The sequence below is a fragment of the Rhineura floridana genome, chromosome 15 (assembly GCF_030035675.1).
Source record: "Rhineura floridana isolate rRhiFlo1 chromosome 15, rRhiFlo1.hap2, whole genome shotgun sequence".
Taxonomy (NCBI): Eukaryota; Metazoa; Chordata; class Lepidosauria; order Squamata; family Rhineuridae; genus Rhineura; species Rhineura floridana.
The window spans coordinates 26,710,570-26,727,909 of NC_084494.1; the positions used below are offsets into that span (position 1 = coordinate 26,710,570).

Here is a 17,340-nt window from a genome sequence, read left to right on the forward strand (position 1 = left end):
ATTGAGAGGGGGTTTATCATTGCCTCCCTCTGAGGCTAGTCCTCCCCAGCTGGCTAGGGCCTGCTCAGCTTGCCACAGCTGCACAAGCCAGCCCCTTGTCCGCAACTGCCAGCTGGGGGACAACTGGGCTCCTTGGGACTATGCAGCTTGCCCACGGCTGCACAGGTGGCAGGGCACATAACCCCTGAGCCACTCACTGTGGGGGTGATCTTTAGCTGGTCCTTCACACTCAGGAGACACGAGCGGGGATTTGAACTCAGACTCTGGACTCCCAGCCAGGCTCTCCTCCCCACTGTGCTATACCAGCTGTCTGGTATACAATGTCGAACACCAAGCCCCAAGGATTCTTATATTGAAAGGGTTATCCCACAGACAAGTTTGCGATTCCCAAGTTGCTAAACCTACGGAGGAGAGGCTCTGTGGCATCCATGGCATCTCACAGAATCATACGAGTTGGAGGGGTGCCTTAAAGGTCATCTATTCCCTGTTGATGGAGGAAACCCACTACCCCTTGACACCCAGGAGACACAAGCGCGGATTTGAACTCGGAGACTCTGGACTCCCAGCCAGGCTCTCCTCCCCACTGTGCTATACCAGCTTGGGAGTTAAGTCAGTTACCTCCTGCACCCCCTTCTGCCTATGCAAGTTCAAATCTGCATCTGAGCAGCTACATATCTGGGATTTTATAACACAAAACTCTAAAAGGAGACAGCAGAGCTCCACAGAGGTATCCAATTCATAACCATATTTTACAGGTGAGAAACACTGAACTTGAGCAGAGTGATCAGTACAAGCTCAACCATTGTAATGAGTTTATTTCTTTTTCTGTGCCATTTTTAAACTTGGGAATCAGTAGCAACTAAAGATCATCTGCAAATTACTTGATCTACTGGTTCAGGGATAGAGAACCTGTGACTTTCCAGATGTTGGACTCCACTAGCCCCCAACCAGCATGGCCAGAGACGATAGAGGATGGAGTCTAGCAACATCTGGAGAACCACAGGTTCCCCATCCCTGTGCTAGTAGATTCCAGTCTACCTTCTGCCAGCTGCTGGTGTAGAGCAGCTGCATTGCATGTAGAAGGTTCCAGGTTCAATCCTTGGCATTTCCAGCCGGTCTGGGGAAGACCTTTTTGAAACCCCGGTGAGCTGCTGCAGCTCAGGGTAGAATGCTGATCTAGGTGGACTAATGGTCTGTCAGAGTATAGAAATTATGGAGACACTCTGGCCCTCCAGAGGTTGCGGAACTACAGCTCCAATCATCCCTGCCCATTGGCCATGCTTTCTGGGGCTGATGGGAGTTGTAGTTCAGCAATCTTTGGAGAGCCAAAGGTTCCCCATATCTCGGGTACATTGTGTCTTCCTGTGTTCTGAATACTTCTTGGGAGGCCATCGGGGACTCCTCAGTGAGGAAATCTGTAGTAGTGGATACGTTTCCGGGAAAGGCAGCTTGTCCATCACTACCACAATGCTGTACTGTGAAGGTGGACACCAGGATTTGTAGAGTTATAAATCATACAAGGCCTAGCCAGATCATGCAAGGCATCCCAACACCTTCATCCATAGGCTGGTTTGAATTGTATGCCCCTGTCTTTGCATAACAGGGAACATGTCCCTGAGTCGGTTAAGGCAAGGTGAGGAACTGCCAGCGTATGGGTAAAATTTGGCTTGGCATTTGACCCATGAGGCTGGCTTCCCTAAATCACACCCATCCATCCCACACGGTAGGGGCTCTCCAGAAATGGTTCATAGTAACAAGTTTGAAAAGCCACAGGGAAGCTATTAACACCACATTGTCCCCTTCCCTCTTTTGACAGCCTACCTTCTAGGCTGCTGTTGCTGCTGAACCTGAACCTGTGGCTATCAGCCCCAGGCGGCATAGCCAATGTTGAGAGATGATGAACTCCTGCCACCATTGGAGGGCCACAGGTTTCCTAGCCTTGATGTAAGGATGCATGAAAGCATGTGTGTGTGATGCTCTTGAACACTCAAAACACTATGTATTACCTCCTTCTGACTCATAGCATCTTTCCCCCTCCCTGGAACATGACAGCTCCCATCCCATCAAATCTAGACAGCTTTATTGATTACACTACATTATAGCTTTTAATACATGGAAGATTAGTACAAGATATGGAGCTCTTCAAGACAGAAAGTGTATTGTGGAGGAGGATGTATTCATGAGAATGACTATAGTCCATAACGTGCGTGCGTGCGTGCGTGCGTGCGTGCGTGTGTGTGTGTTTAAAAGCAGCTTCGAGATGTTTTGTGGGTGACGGGCACTCATTCAGAGCAGCAGTTCCACATAATCCATACATTCAGGATATTGATTACTGCTCCTTATGATGGTCTGATGGGATCAGTACAGCTGGGACAACTACTGTTGTGCCCTCTGTAGTTTTCTTAAACCTCTCTAATAGGCTGTTTGTCTTCCCTTGAGGTCCTTTCTGCTGCAGAACTACCTGGGATAGGTTAGGAAGTTCCAAGAGAGAAGAAGGGTATGGGAGACATAAAGAAGCCTGAATAAGCTCCTCCTCCAATCTCCAGCTGTACAGAGTCCTTGTTAGAGAAGATTATTCAAAGTGGTAGCCATCCTTCTCAGTTTTTTGCCATTCAACAGCCACCACTCGCATCCACTAGTCAACCTCTAGTGCAAAAGTGTAGTCTGGGCTCTAATAAAAATGGGACTGTGGAGTGAAGTCCAGATGATGTGACCTGAATTATGCACATGGTGGCATTTGCATCTATTTGCCTATGTTGCAACCTATATTTGGTTTCTGCCACTGTGGAGCCAAATGCAAGGGTTGCATCCAGCTGAGTGATATTAAGAGGAGACCCATTGCAATCAATGGACATGACTAACTTAAGTCCATTGATTTCAGTGGGTCTAATTGGAGCATGACAGGCTGCATTTGAATACACACCTGGGAGTAAGTCCCATTGAATCCAATGGAGTGCATTTCTGAGTAGGCATGTATTGGATTGCAGCTGTAGTTTTATGCAACTCAAGGAGCTGTGTGGAGCAAATAAATCCCACTTCTATCAGTCCCTGTGGGCTTTGAGATGTCAGTTTTAAGGACTAGAAACTTGTTCTTTAAAAAAAAGAAAAAACTGCAAGTTTGGCCTTCTAAGGTTGATAGATTCCACGCCCAGCCTTCCCTCAGCACGAAAGACTATACAAGTATGACTGAATCTTGGAAATACAGAATTCAAAAATAATTGCTTGTTGCAACCAGCAAGCAGCAATGTCTGTTCACTGAAATTAACACAAGGCTACTGGTCCCTGCATGGAGGGCAGTCAATTTGAAAGTCAGCCTCTGTGCCTTTAACAGCAGCAGCTTGGCCAGAAGAAAGCAACAGGGAAAGTTTTTTACATCATGGAAATAAGTATAAATCACTGGCTAATGTTTATAGAACAAGCAGTTGTTGAAGTCACGAGAGCAGGTCAGGTCAGGTCTTCCTTCCACTCCACCCCCTTTAGTCAGTGATCAATCCCACCAGCATCCCAGAGCAGTCATTGTTTTAAAAAGAGAAAAAGATCAGTGTAAACAAGAAGCTCCAAGAATCCCAAGTGGTAACTCCTATAGAGAGAGCCAGTGTGGTATAGTGGTTAAGGTGCTGGACTACGACCTGGGAGACCAGGGTTCAAATTCCCACACAGCCATGAAGCTCACTGGGTGACCTTGGGCCAGCCACTGTCTCTTAGCCTCAGAGGAAGGCAATGGTAAACCCCCTCTGAATACCGCTTACCATGAAAACCCTATTCATAGGGTCGCCATAAGTCAGAATTGACTTGAAGGCAGTCCATTTTCATTTTTCAACTCCTATATGCAAGAGTTGCATTATTGTTCTGTAAAGCGAGGCTCACTATCTCACATCCTCCCACGACAATAGTTCTCCAGGGGCTCTGGGATCACCAAAGTAATAGAAAACTGATATATGTTCCTAATGTCTTTGGAAAGAGACTGGAAAATAGGCCAGGCTAGACTGACTCTGCTGAGTTATGTCTAGCCATGGTGCTTTGAGGCTTGAAATTTCATGGAAGAAGAATAAATGTTTTGATAGGGTAAACAATGGTAAAGACAGTTGGAACAGTTCTTTGTGGATGTCACAGTATATTTTTCTCGTGCAATATATACCCAGCATCTTAGGATATACATGTACTTCTGGGCAACCTGGAATAGTGCACTGGCATTCAATGCTGCTCTTCCCCTTTCACCTCCGGATATTTATTTTAAAACTGCACACATGCATTTTAAAAAATAGGAATATACATTTTCAAACTTTACCTTACCCACCCAACAAATTAAAATCATGAACACTAAGCAAACAAACTAAAAACAGTTGCAAAAAGAGGACTGGCTTGAGAGGGCAAAAGCAACACTGGTGATGGCATGAGTGCTAGCCAATAGGCACTTGCTATTGCCAGCTCCCCCCCCCCCCCGGAGAGGGAGGCAAATACACTGGAAACACCTGCATCTGGAGCAAAGACCATTTTGAACCACTTCCAACATATTGGAAAATGTTACAGCTGTTACCGCACCAAGGTTTTGAAACATAAGAGTAGAAATTGATATTGCAAGAGGAAACGGAGCTGCTGCTGTTGTGACGGTATGTCAGTGGCTCTTTCTCCAGTAACTTTGCTCATCTAGCAAATACGCTTGACCCCAGAGGTGGCCGCTGCCCATTGGAACTGGTGGGGTGGAAGGCAGGGAGGCCGATGGTAGCTGGAGCCAGAACTAATGATAGATGGAGCCACAGCCAATGACATGCGAAGCCAACCAGTTCTAGTTTTGTTTCTTTCCTCCTCCTTGCTGAGTTCTGCAAGTGCAGCACTGAGGCTAAGCAGGAAGAAGCTGACAGCCAGGGCCACCCCCTGGGCTGGCTATAAGTAAGAAGCCAGGCAGCTGAGGGCAGATTGAGGTGAGTGGGGCAACGTCCCATTTGCCCTAATGAACCAGCCTCCACTGCTTGCCCGATCACAATAATGGCACGACTGCTGTACAAATATATGACAAGAAAAAGAAATGGATCCCTTAATGTACACTTGGGATACAGGGGTACCAGATCTGAAAAGGTGGAAGACTACCGATAAAAACAGTGCTGAAAAGTGATGGTACCAAGCTGTGGAATGCCCCGGCCAGAGCTTGGCAAAGTTACTTTTTTTGAACTACAACTCCCATCAGCCCCAGCCAGCATAGCCACTGGATTGGGTTGAGGGGAGTTGTAGTTCAAAAAAAGTAACTTTGCCAAGCTCTGGCCCTGGCCTATCATTGGTGAGTGGTGGCAGATAAATGCACACAGCCCAATGTTGCCACTAACTGCATTACGCCAGGGGTGGGGAACCTGAGGCCTGTGGGCCAAATGTATCTTTATTTGGCTCTCAGGTCTTTCCCCAGGCCACACCCCTCACTGGCCCTGCTTTGCACTCTGACAGTTTTTGCCTGGCTTGGGATGTGTTCTCAAACTCTGATCATACCTCTTGCTTGCCTGGGTGGAGGACAGAGCAGCAAATACAAATAAGCAGAGAAGCTGGTCTGCTGTACAAAAGTAAAGTAATATGCACATCCATTGCTCTGCCCACTTGGGCCTCTGTCCCTGCCCATCCCTGATGCGTGGCCCTCAGAAGCTTGTCCAGAAAGGAATGCGGCCCTCACCCTGAAAAAGGTTCCCCTATGCCTGCATTACATTTTACTAAATGTAAGGGCTGGCCCTACCATTAGGGAGAATGAGGCAGCTGCCTCAGGAGTGGCAGCAGGTGTTGGATAACTGGGCTGTGGGTACCACATGGCCTGTGCTGTTCCTCCTATGTTAGCTTGCAGCTCTCGGCTACAGCGGAGGATGCTGTGCTATCGTTCCATGTAGAATTAAGTCAGCCTCTGCACATGGAATGGCAGGGAGAGCACAGACTTGTTATTTGCCTCGGGCTGCAAAATGGTTTCGGCCATCCGTGAAAAGATACTAAGCAAGTAGCAGCAGCTCCATGTCTCTTGCGACCTCTAAGCCCTCCTTCATGGTGCATGAAAATTTAAGGTCCTGGATAATCTTAGGTTCTTTTGTGGAGGGCAAGGATAGGGGGACCCGTGGCCCTTTATCAGATGTCGCTGGACTCCAGTTCCCATCACCCCCACCCAGCATGGCCAATGAGTCAAGGACGGTGGGAGTTGTAGTCCAACAACAACTGGAGGGCTACGGGCTTTCCTAACCCCTTCTTTAGGGGTTCCAGCTAAATTCGGTGCCTCCTAGTGGTGAATGATAACATTAGATGGCTTTGTGGTAAGTGCCAAAGAAGAGAAGTGTCCCCTGGTGGTGGGGCACTCCATACCACCATCACCACTCCCCTGGTGACCAGATACTTCATGGTCCTGGGAACTGGCTGATGTCTGAACAATGGGACCTGCTGGCTTCGCAGGAGTTCGGGGAGCTCCAAAACCCTCGAGCGATCAGGGGACTAAAAGAAAGAGCTCAAGTGGCTGCCTGGTTGCCTTGGGACATTGGGGTTCTGGTAGAGATTCCCGCCGGTAGAATTCCAATAGGGGGAAGGTGCCCCGAAGAAGCCAGCAGAGGAGGTGGGCATCTGCGTGGCATGGCCCAGGCCAAAGCCCACCTTCTGCTGGTGGTAAGGCGGGAGGTAGGGCAGGTCCGTGTGGTGGTACTTGTAGAGGGCAGGCTCTCCCGGCTGCCCTTGCTGGGCCTGGTTGATGCCCTGGAAGTCGAACTTGTAGGCGTAGCGCTTCCCGTGGACTTTGGTCATAATGCTCTTGTCATAGTAGTAGCGCAGCGCCCGGCTCAGCTTGTCGTAGTTCATGTTGGGCTTGCTCTTGCGCTCGCCCCACCGCCGCGCAACCTCGTCGGGGTCCGTCATCTTAAACTCGCCGTTTGTCCCCTCCCAGGTGATGCAGTTGGCGTTGCCGCTGTCCGACAGCAGCTCCAGGAGGAACTGCCACAGCTGGATCTGCCCGCTGCCTGCCAGGAAGACAAGGGGCGGGCGTTAGCATCGGGGGCGGAGCGGGAAACGGGTCATGTTATCTCACCTTGGCTTCAGCCCCCTTACGGCCAGCAGAGCAAGAGAGGAAGAGCTGGTGAGCCTAATCGGCAACTGGATTGACCAGGCTGAGAGGGCAGGTCGGAGGTGGATGTTGTGGACCAGTAATGGGTAAGCTGCCACCCTTTGGATGTTGTTGCGCTACAACACCCATCATCTGTGACCCGCTCACCGTGGTGGCTGGGGCTGATGGGCCTTGCGAGGGGTTCAGATCTAGCCTTTGAAAGGCACAGCGGTCTTTTTTCACAATGTAGTGGTTTGCAGTTGTACACACCTTTGCCCAAAAGCGTCATTTAAAGCGGCAGATACTATCGCTGTTGGCTGTACACACAGGTGGGTGTTTTCAAACTCCGCTCAATTAGTGTTTCCACATACCTTTTTTAAAAAAAAAAAAATATCGCAGCCTTTCGAAAGAAAGGGGCTGGAACCTGGGGTGTTGATCTACTGATAATACAGGGCTATATATCGGTACACAGAGGCGGCTAAGTTCCTGTATTGCTTTATTGCCTGTTTCATACACAGACAAATTAAACATGGTGATGGGGAGTGGCACAGCCCTGCATCATCAGCAGGTCTGCCCCAATAGGAGGTGATCTGAGAAAGTGCTCCCTGCGGACACATGTATGCGGCAAGCACTCGAGAAGTGCATTCTTGGCCCAAAACGGATGATAACCGGTCCAGCAGAATGCGCTTTGGATCAACAAATAGTGTGGCACAGGGACAACATGGGGATGACATCGTGTGTATAGCACCCAAAAAAGGTGCTTGTATCAGGCACTGAATGCACATTATCGCTCAGTGTTTACATGCCCTTGGAGTCCAGCAACATCTGGAGGACTGCAGGTTGACCATCCCTATGGCAGATCAAGGTGGGGCTTTTGAACATGGGGCTTTTGAACATGGCACATCATCGCCTCCCCCATATTCCCCTCTCCCTGAACTTTCCCTGTAGCAAATGGCTCACTAAGTTGGTGGGAGTTACTGGCTCTGCTATCTCCCTCCATCTTTCCTGGCTTTAAACAGCAGTGGAAGGAAATTCAACAGGTGAAGCTTCCCTTCCCCATCATGGCACCTCTGTGGCAGGAAAAGGCATATAGCCTCCTTAAACCTGCTGCACCCACCCCTAACTCCGCCCCCCAAGATAAGAGACATTTGGACCCACCTGGGTTTGCCAAGCGGCTGCTAGTGGGTCCCAGGACCTGGTATGGATCTGGTGAGAACAAGAAGGGAATCAGAGAGGGGCTAGAGTCAGATGATCTAATAGATCCCCCTCCCCGCCTGTAGCTTTGTCTCTTCCCATGACCTGGAATGCTTCACTGCTCTTCCGAGAGCCTCTCCGTCCAAGCTTTAGCTGAAGTGGTACAGTTGTAGGATGGCTGTACCACTTCAGACTTCAAGTTGCAGCTCACACAGCAGAATGTTCCTCCATAAAAAAAAGTCTCTGCCTATAGAAAACTAGCCTGTTGTCCAAGGCTAGGCTACAGCCATGATATGTTAGCATTCCATCTGCAGGGACAGATAATATATTAATTCTGGATTCAGCCATGTGAGTCCACACCTGATGTCTGAAGCTCTACAGCCCAAACCCAGCCTTGACAACCTCAGGAAGAGCTTGACCTCCCTCTACCCCAACAACTCAAGAGCCAGCATATTCTACTACAATGACGTGGAACCCGTTCCCCCCCCCCCTCCGATGTTGCTGGATTTCAGTTGGCATCATCCCTGACCATTGGCCATGCTGGTTGGAGCTGATGGGAGCTTGAGTTCAACAACATCTGGAAGGCCACAGATTCCCTGTCCTACTGATGCTATGGCACTGGGAGCCAAGTTCAAATCACCACCTTGATTTGGTTGCCAGCTTTTTTGTTTGTTGAAGTTGGCTACCCTACAGCCCAGCTATGGTCTTACTTTGTGACCTTGAACACATCTCTGTTCCTCAGCCTACATTCTCCAGCTGGAGAAGTAAGAATGTTGTGAAGGTGAAATATGAATGGAAAATACTATTATCTTAGAGATATGAAAGAATATGTATTTAAATAAAGCCATGTCATCAGTGCCAGCATGCAGTCCAGGATAGGTCCCTTCTCTAACATTAATGTTCATATAGAACACAGAATTTTAGCCAGTGCAGATTCTCTCTCACCTTAAGCACTCTAACAGGGCAAGATGCACCTGCCAAAATTCTCTCTTCAACACACTGCAACTAACATTCCTGCTTTGTCCCTTCCCACCATCTGCAGAAGCTAAATGCATTAGTTTGAGAGCATTATAAGAATATGCATGCTGTCTCCACACCACAAAACCCATGGTACTAGTCGAAGACATGGTTGCCAACTGACCAGAAAAAGAGCAACATAGTCTGCTCTTCTGCCTTTAAGAACTTTATCTACTGAAAGCAGCAGGTGAAGCTTTTGACAGCATGGAGATAAACATGAGCGCCTGGTAATGTCTGCAGATCTTTTGTTAAAGACACAAGAACAGAGGCTGATGATAAAAAAGTTGGCAATACTAAGGCAGCAAGTGGCATAAATCCCTCCTGGGTGGGGTGCAAAAATGTACCTGGCGCAACGCGTGTTGAATCAGGAGTCCGGCCTACACTCTGGATCTGTGGTGGGGAACCTTAAATGTGGAAAGTGTGGGGGAAAACATTAAGAAACAAAAACTGCAGATGTTCATATGCAATTGCTCACTTGAACTAGGGCTCACAACAGAAGTCATAAGAGCATAAGAAGATGTTGGATCAGACTAATGGCCCATCTAGTCCAGCATCCTAATTACCACTGGTGGCCAACCAGCTGCCTCTGGGAAACCAGCAAGCAGGACGTGAGCACAAGAGCCTCCTCCTGCTGTTGTCCCGCAGCCACTGGTATTCTGGGACATGCTGCCTCTGATCTTGGAGGCATCTTATAGCCATCATAGTAGCCGTTGATAGTCCCATCCCTCACAAATTTGTCCAAACCCCTTTTAAAGCCACGCAAGTTGGTGGCCATCATCACCTCTTACGGAAGTGAATTCCATCATTTAACTGCACTGTGTGAAGAACGGCTTCCTAGTTTCTGTCCTGAATCTCCTGCCCTTCCGCTCCACTGGATGGCTTGGCGTTCTAATATTATGACCAAGGGAGAAAACTCTCTATCTTCTCCACACTACGTATAATTTTATACATCTCCATCATGACCCACCTGCCCTTAAAACTAAAAACTAAACTAAAAAGCCTCAAACAAAACAAAACTTCCCTCGTAAGTTGCTCTGGTTCCTTATCATTTTTGCTTGCCCTTTTCCACTCTGTTTCTGGTTTTATAATATCTTTTAGGAGATGTGGCAACCAGAACTGTACACAGTATTCCCAGTCTGTGTGAGAGGCAGAATTTCAGAAAATCATAAGAGTTGGAAGGGGCCTATAAGGCCATCACGTCCAATCCCCTGTTCAATGCAGGAACCCAACTTAAAGCATACCCAACAGGTGGCTGTCCAGCTGCCTCTTGAATGCCTCCAGTGCTGGAGAGCCCAACACCTCCCCAGATCATTGGTGCCTAGGGTTGCCAGGCTCAGGGCCTGAGACTGATCCTGTATCTTTAGGAGAAGAGAAAGTCAGCCAAGTGCAGGTGTTCTTGCAACATTGTAATGGGAAAAATCACAAAGTTGTGCAGGGGGAAGGGAGAATTCCACCTTGTGGTTTTTCCCACTACAGGGTTGCAAGAACACCTGCACTTGGCTGACTTTCTCTTCTCCTAAACATACAGGATAAGTCTCAGGCCCTGAGCCTGGCAACCCTATTAGTGCCATTGGAGTACTGCTCTGACAGTTAGGTAGTTTTTCCTGATGTTCAACTGGTGCAGCTGCACCTAGCATAGAATGACACGCCTATCGAACTCATGTCATGTAATTGTTAACGATAGCACAGGTGGCAACCCTACAGTTAGGAAACTCCTTAATGCTATTTACTTCCTGTCCTACTGAGAGGAGTTTTAAAGTGAGCAAAGTTCAGGGGTACATACTTCACTTTTAAGGAGAAGCACTTAACTTTACTCCTGTATTGTCCTTCCTGAGAGCATTACCAAAACAGAGCACTTTAGGAAACATAGGAAGCTGCCTTTTGGTCCATCTAGCTCAGTATTGTCCACGCTGGCTGGGAGTGGCTCTCTAGGTTTGAGACAGGGGCGTGTCTTCCAGCCCTATCTGGAGATGTGAGGGATTGAACCTGGGACCTTCTGCAGGAGAGCAGATGCTCTACCACTGAGCAACGGCCCTTCCCCATATCATCACCAACTGGAGGAGAGAGATTTTAAAATGGGTCCTTCCCAGCATCTCTTCCAGGAATGACCAATACCTTTGGTAGTTGCACTGATAGGGCCACTGCCCCAGCTGCTATGCCGAATTTCTTCGTATGCAGATTCTGTACCAAAAGAGAGAAAAGTTACCTGAATGAAGCAGGGGGAAATGTAAAATTCACAGATGATCCCAAGACCTGATCTTGTTAAAATAGGGGGGAACAGCAATATATTTTATGAGCATTCATCATGGTTAGTTTTGCAGTACTGCATAATAACCAATTATATACGTGCTCTCCCTCACCCCAATCCAGATGACAGGAACTGACGAATTAAGGAGCAATTTAAGGGGCAGTTCAGCACTACGGCTGCATCACTTTCAACCGGAAGCAATTAGTGGGAGAAGCCGCAAGGAAGAAGCTTCTAACTAAAGGCACAGTAGCTCTGAAAAGCCTCAGTGATGCTTTGCCTCTGGAGCTGCAACTGTCATTTTTAAAATCACAGTAAATTGGATTTGAATGATGACAGGAGGAAAACACTGAGAAACACCAGACTGCAGCAGGTTGGCAACAATGTCTTCTAGATTCCCCCCCCCCCCAAAAAAGAGAGAACAAAGGATAGCATTTCTCGACTAAATGACTACTGTGGAAGCAACTATGGTCACATATGGTCTGAAACACCCCAGTTCCCTGAAAGTTGCCCTCAAGTAAGGATCGCTCAATCAATTCTGTGGTTAGGCCTTCCCTGACTCTGTGCCTGACTCTCAGGCACCATGAGTTTGCCTTAATGTTACATCCCACACTTGTCCTTACCATTATCTCCTTTGCTACGGGAATAGCTTTGTGTCAGTAACTCACCAGATTTGACATGGGTGCGCGGTGGTGGTGGTGGTGGTGGTTGCTGGGTAATGACTGGTGCAGATGGATATGTAAAAGTGGGGCTACCTGGATGAAGGAGAGAAACATGGAAGAGGGATGGAAGAGGGATTAGAAGGCAGGGGCCATGGTGGTCATTGCTCAGCCCCAGATTGTGGTTCAATTTGTTTGCAGACCAAGGACTCAAGAGGTGGTAGCTATTATTATTTCCTCTTATTATCATGTATTGAGTTATTATACTGTGATTTTTTAAAACTGATTTTTATTGCAAATTTTTTCAAGCAAAAACAAGAGGGGAAAAAAAGAAAAGAGAGATAGACACAAAAATCAGGAAAAATGGGGTGGAGGAAGAGAACAATTCACATTAACAAGACCATGACCTTTAATACATCCACCTTAGTTTTCACAGATAGCTCAATATATGCCAGCCAGTGTGGTGTAGTGGTTAGAGTGTTGGACTATGACCGGGGAGACCAGGGTTCGAGTCCCCACATAGCCATGAAGCTCACTGGGTGACCTTGGGCCAGTCACTGCCTCTCAGCCTCAGAGGAAGGCAATGGTAAATCACCTCTGAATACCGCTTACCATGAAAACTCTATTCATAGGGTTGCCATAAGTTGGAATCAACTTGAAGGCAGTCCATTTCCATTTTACATGCCATCCAAATGTCTGTCTGAATAGGTATCCAAGCGAAGGAGACATTTATAAAAAGTGCATTCAGATGTAGCAAAGTCTTCATTGTGTAACAGAGGGTGGGTGTTTATCCTTCCAGGCTCAAAGTATAAGTGTTTTAGTGCCCAGAAAGACTTGCAGAATCTATTTTTGTTGTCCTGCCATGAATCCCCACACTACAGGAATATAATCTAGAAGTACATGAACGGCAAATATCAAAGATTTTGCCAGTGTAAAATTCATACGGACAGCAACTTCAGACCAGAAAGAAGATATCCTGTGATAACAGTCCCTGTCTATATGAATAAGGATTTCCAAGCCAATTCAGAAGCTTAGGAAAGTGCTTTCGACCAGGTCTAGGATTGTCCATCTTGCCCAGTGCAGTGGCTTTCTAGGGTCTCAAATTCATGGAGGGTATCAGTGGCTACTAGCCACAAAGGCTACGTTCTATCTCCACTGTCAGAAGCAGTATGGTTCTGAATGCTAGTTGCTGGAAACCACAGGAGGCCAGAGGGGGCCTCAGGTCCTGCTTGTGGACTTACTATAGGGATCTGGCTGGCCACTGTGAGATCAGGATGCAGGTTGGCCTGATCTGGCAAGACCCTTCTCAGGCTGAGGTCTTCTTCATCACATACTACCTGATCCTTTTAACTGGAGGGACTGGGGACTGAACCTAGCACCTTCTGCATGCAAAGCCTGTGCTCTATCACTGTGCCATGGCAAGGACAATTGGTGTTTGCCCCAGATCTTGGCGACTGTCTGCCATCTGGAGGAGACAACCCTAACCTAGATGAAACAAAAAATCTCACTTGGCATAAGGCAGCTTCATACGGCACATGTGATTGTACCACTTCAGACTGCAAACAGAGGATTTTTGTCTCAGTTCATCCCCATTCTCTCCAAGCATTCCACACATAGAAAGCTAGAATGTCAGGGAAGGCGATTCATTGAGAAGCTAGTGTTCTACATTCAAGGAGTGTTTAAAAACAACCCAGCTATCTCCCCATGAGGTTCTGGATGCCATACACCATTTTTTTTAAAAAGTGGCAGTTGTGTAGCCTGCACGCCCCCTCTGTTGTCTGAAAACTGAGTTTTTCCACCACAAGTTTGTAGCCTTACTCTGACGCAGGTAAGAGAGATGAGACAGCAACACGTCGGCATTGTATGGCGTGGTGAACCGTAGGAAACCTTCCTTGCCAAGTTTGCAAAGCTCCTTGCCATCCACATGTTGGAAGAGGCCAGTTTCGACATCAACAAGGTCATACTCCTTCACTGCCCAGTCCAGCCACTGACGGACATGATCATGGGTCCACACACTGGGGTCTGTCAGAAAGGTACAGATATCTGGATGAGAACTGAGCAGCATCAGCTCCAGGTTTTGGAAGGTTCTTGGGCAAGACTATCCCCCACACACATTACAGCAGTTCTGGAGAGGGTCCTCATATCAGTGGACCCCTGCTGGGGTATAGGCCCTCGGCACATGCCTGACTCTGCCAACCCTTGATGTTGGCTCAGGAACTGAGCAGACCAAAGGCATGCCTGAGCTGTAGGGAGCACAAGGCTACTGGACCTGGAGACATCATGGCACTCATTGATTTGGGAAGGGAGGCAAGAGCTGAATCTCTGAAAATGAGAGGCAATCTCTGAGCAGAGACAATTACTGATGGTACTTTTTGGTTCATTCCTAAGAAGAGAAGCATAGAGACACAGGGAGCCAGTGTGGTAAAGTGGTCAGAGTCTTGGACCAGGACCTGGGAGACCTGGATTCAAATCCCCACTTGGCCATGAAGCTCACTGGAGACCCTGGGCCAATCGCTATCTCTTGTCCTAAGCTACCTCACAGGGTTGTTGTGAGGATAAAATTGGGAAAAACCATGTACACTCCTTGGAGAAAAGTGGGATAGAGACATAAAAAATAAACATATGTCAAGCTTGAAGCCACAGTCAGGGCCACTATTGACACTTGGCATCTTTGACAGCTGCTGGGTCCCAGCATTCTGGCATGGCACACAACTGATGCCAGCCCTGCCCCCTTTCATCCCCCCCATCCCTATGTTCTGAGCAGCACCAAGCAGACATGTCTTGCAGCCATTTTAACATCTGAGAATGCTCCTGATGTAGTGTCGCACAGGAGCATCGTGGGAAATCAAAAATGATGGCCCTTAGCCACCTGCTGCTGCTACTGCTGCTGCCCACCACTACTGTGACATGAGCCCAACAACAAAGGAGAGGGCCCACCAGAGTGCATTTTGCTCATGGCCTCCTCAAACCTGGAGCTGCCTTTGTCCACGCCATGAGGCCTAAAAGCACTTCTCCCTGACCCCCCACCTGTGTGTGGGCAGGCTAAGGTTTCTGGGTGACAAGGGATAGAGACTCTGCACATCTTTATAAACACTACCATCAGTTTCTAAAATGAGAGGTCTTGAGGCTCAAATCTGCTTGAGAGCCGTAGCCTCTAACCTAGGAGATCTTCCTTCCACCTCTAGTGGTGGTGGTGGAGGTGGAGGAGGACCATGTTTATTTAGACATGACAGAAAAGCACTCTTTACATCTCAGAGACACACTCATCTGACGTTTTCCTCACCTGAGCTCTAACCTTCATAACGGGTCAATGAAGGCCTGTGGATGGTGTAATGTTAAGGGAATCCAGTCCATGTTTGGTGAAATGGAACATATAAAATACAGACTGGGTTCTCTTAACATTACCATCCATAGGCCTTTCTTGACTTGTTTTGAAGGTGAGAGAACAGACCAGGAATATGTGGGTGGCATCCATCTAAGAGGAGAACCATTGAAATGAATAGACCCAAGGTAGTCATGCATATTCCTTTCAATGGGTCTACTCTGACTAGCACTGGATACAGCCCTCGAAGAAAATCTCCGAGCATGTGAAGAGTGCTTTCCTGTCACTTCCAAATAAACATAGTTGTTCACCACCACCCCAACCTCACAATACAGGTGTAGTAATAGCCTAGGTGTTATACAAAAAGACAGGAGTCCTAGGGACTAGGCCCTGAGGCAGCCAAAGCGCCATCAATTTCTGGTGGGCTTTTCTCATGCCTAATGTGTGTTGGTGTTTGTTCTCCATGAAGCAGTTTGGTCCCCATCCTTTGTGTAAACGGTATATTTTGCAGATGGGAAGACACGAGGTAGAAGAATAGTCTAGGAAACCAGCCATTATGGGAAGAAAAGGCTGTTCTCCACCACAAGAAGCCAGCAGGGTATTCACACATTACATTCAACAAGTGTAAAATCTGTGTATGCAAATAGTTGAACTGGACAGTCGTACAATAATTCACATGTAACGTTCAACAAGTGTACACAATCACTGTGCTGTATAAATCAACAAGTGTGCACTCTTTCACATAGACATTTGTACGTTTGTGGAGACAGCTTGTACCTGTGTTCAGTGTAATGTGTGAACAAGCCTAGTGAGAAGTCAGGAAGGGGCTGAGGGAGGTGGCCAAAGCATCATATGCTGACCTGCTGGGACGATGACCCTCTTTTCCTCACTGGGCGGGTTGACAGGTGAGCTGCTACGCTGGTTGTTGTATCCACCTGAGTATGATACCTGGGATGGGTCAACTGCACCTCCTGATTTGCTCCTCCGGGTCACACTACAGTCCACGGGTGATTGCCTGCTGATGGAGAAGAGATAGGGGCTTTGTTGGACAGCATGTTGTTCACTGAGGACTGGGAGCTTGATTCATCCAAACTGCGCTCTCTCCCAACATTTCACAGATCAATATCAGAGACATATTTACAAGACTCCTGTTCTCATCCCACAGGATCACTGCCCAAGACACTGCCACCCCACTATTACATACTGCTGGAGCCTGTGTAGCAGCCTTGGCCAACCTGACATCCTCCAGATGATGTTGGACTACAACTCTGTCAGCCACCATTAGTTAATGCCATCAAAATCAACATGACTAAAGGTCAAAATAGGAGTATTACTGAAAAATTCACCATTCTCTCCCCCCTTAAGGAATCTAATGGGCATCCCATCACGGGCTGCATCCCAGAGAATGGGCCACTCGGTACTTTCATTCTTAAGTTCTCTGCTTTGAGTTGAGAGGCCTCTTCATTTGCACCAACTTTTTACTGAACAGTATTCCAATTTCATTTTTCATGACTGCTGTTTCCTGTGAAATTTTTATCTGCTGTGTATTGCTTTACTCTGTTAGTTTTTGCATTACACACCATACAATTAAAGCATCATACATTTACACCCACCCACCCCAAGAATCTTGGGAACTGTAGTTTTCCCATCACAGAGCTACAATCCCAGAACCCTTACAATTCCCAGGATTCTTTGCGGGGGGGGAGGAAACGTGCTTTAAATGTATGGTGTGTATGCAGCAGGTTTTTTTGGGGGGGGGGAGCTCGTAGATCATCCAACCCCTGCCTGATGCAGGACATCCCAGCCTAGAGCATCCCAAGAGGTGGCTCTCTAGCATCTGCTTGAAGATCTCTAC

At 47.7% G+C, this 17,340-nt stretch overlaps 1 protein-coding gene across 4 annotated transcripts in view; it reads right to left on the reverse strand.

The window, feature by feature from the left end:
- Positions 1-4,090: 4,090 nt before the first annotated feature.
- Positions 4,091-17,340, reverse strand: part of LOC133370352 (retroviral integration site protein Fli-1 homolog) — a 48,264-nt gene continuing 35,014 nt past the window's right edge. The window contains exons 3-9 of one of the 4 annotated variants that reach the window (XM_061596542.1): positions 16,346-16,500; positions 13,982-14,185; positions 12,173-12,259; positions 11,375-11,440; positions 9,604-9,663; positions 8,207-8,254; positions 4,091-6,965 (exon numbers count right to left, since the gene is read on the reverse strand). In XM_061596542.1, coding sequence (XP_061452526.1) covers positions 6,451-6,965; positions 8,207-8,254; positions 9,604-9,663; positions 11,375-11,440; positions 12,173-12,259; positions 13,982-14,185; positions 16,346-16,500 — 1,135 coding nt within the window. In that variant the 3' untranslated portion in view covers positions 4,091-6,450. Of the gene's footprint in view, positions 6,966-8,206; positions 8,255-9,603; positions 9,664-11,374; positions 11,441-12,172; positions 12,260-13,981; positions 14,186-16,345; positions 16,504-17,340 lie in introns of all 4 variants that reach the window. The other 3 variants (XM_061596541.1, XM_061596544.1, XM_061596543.1) reach the window with 3 other exon arrangements.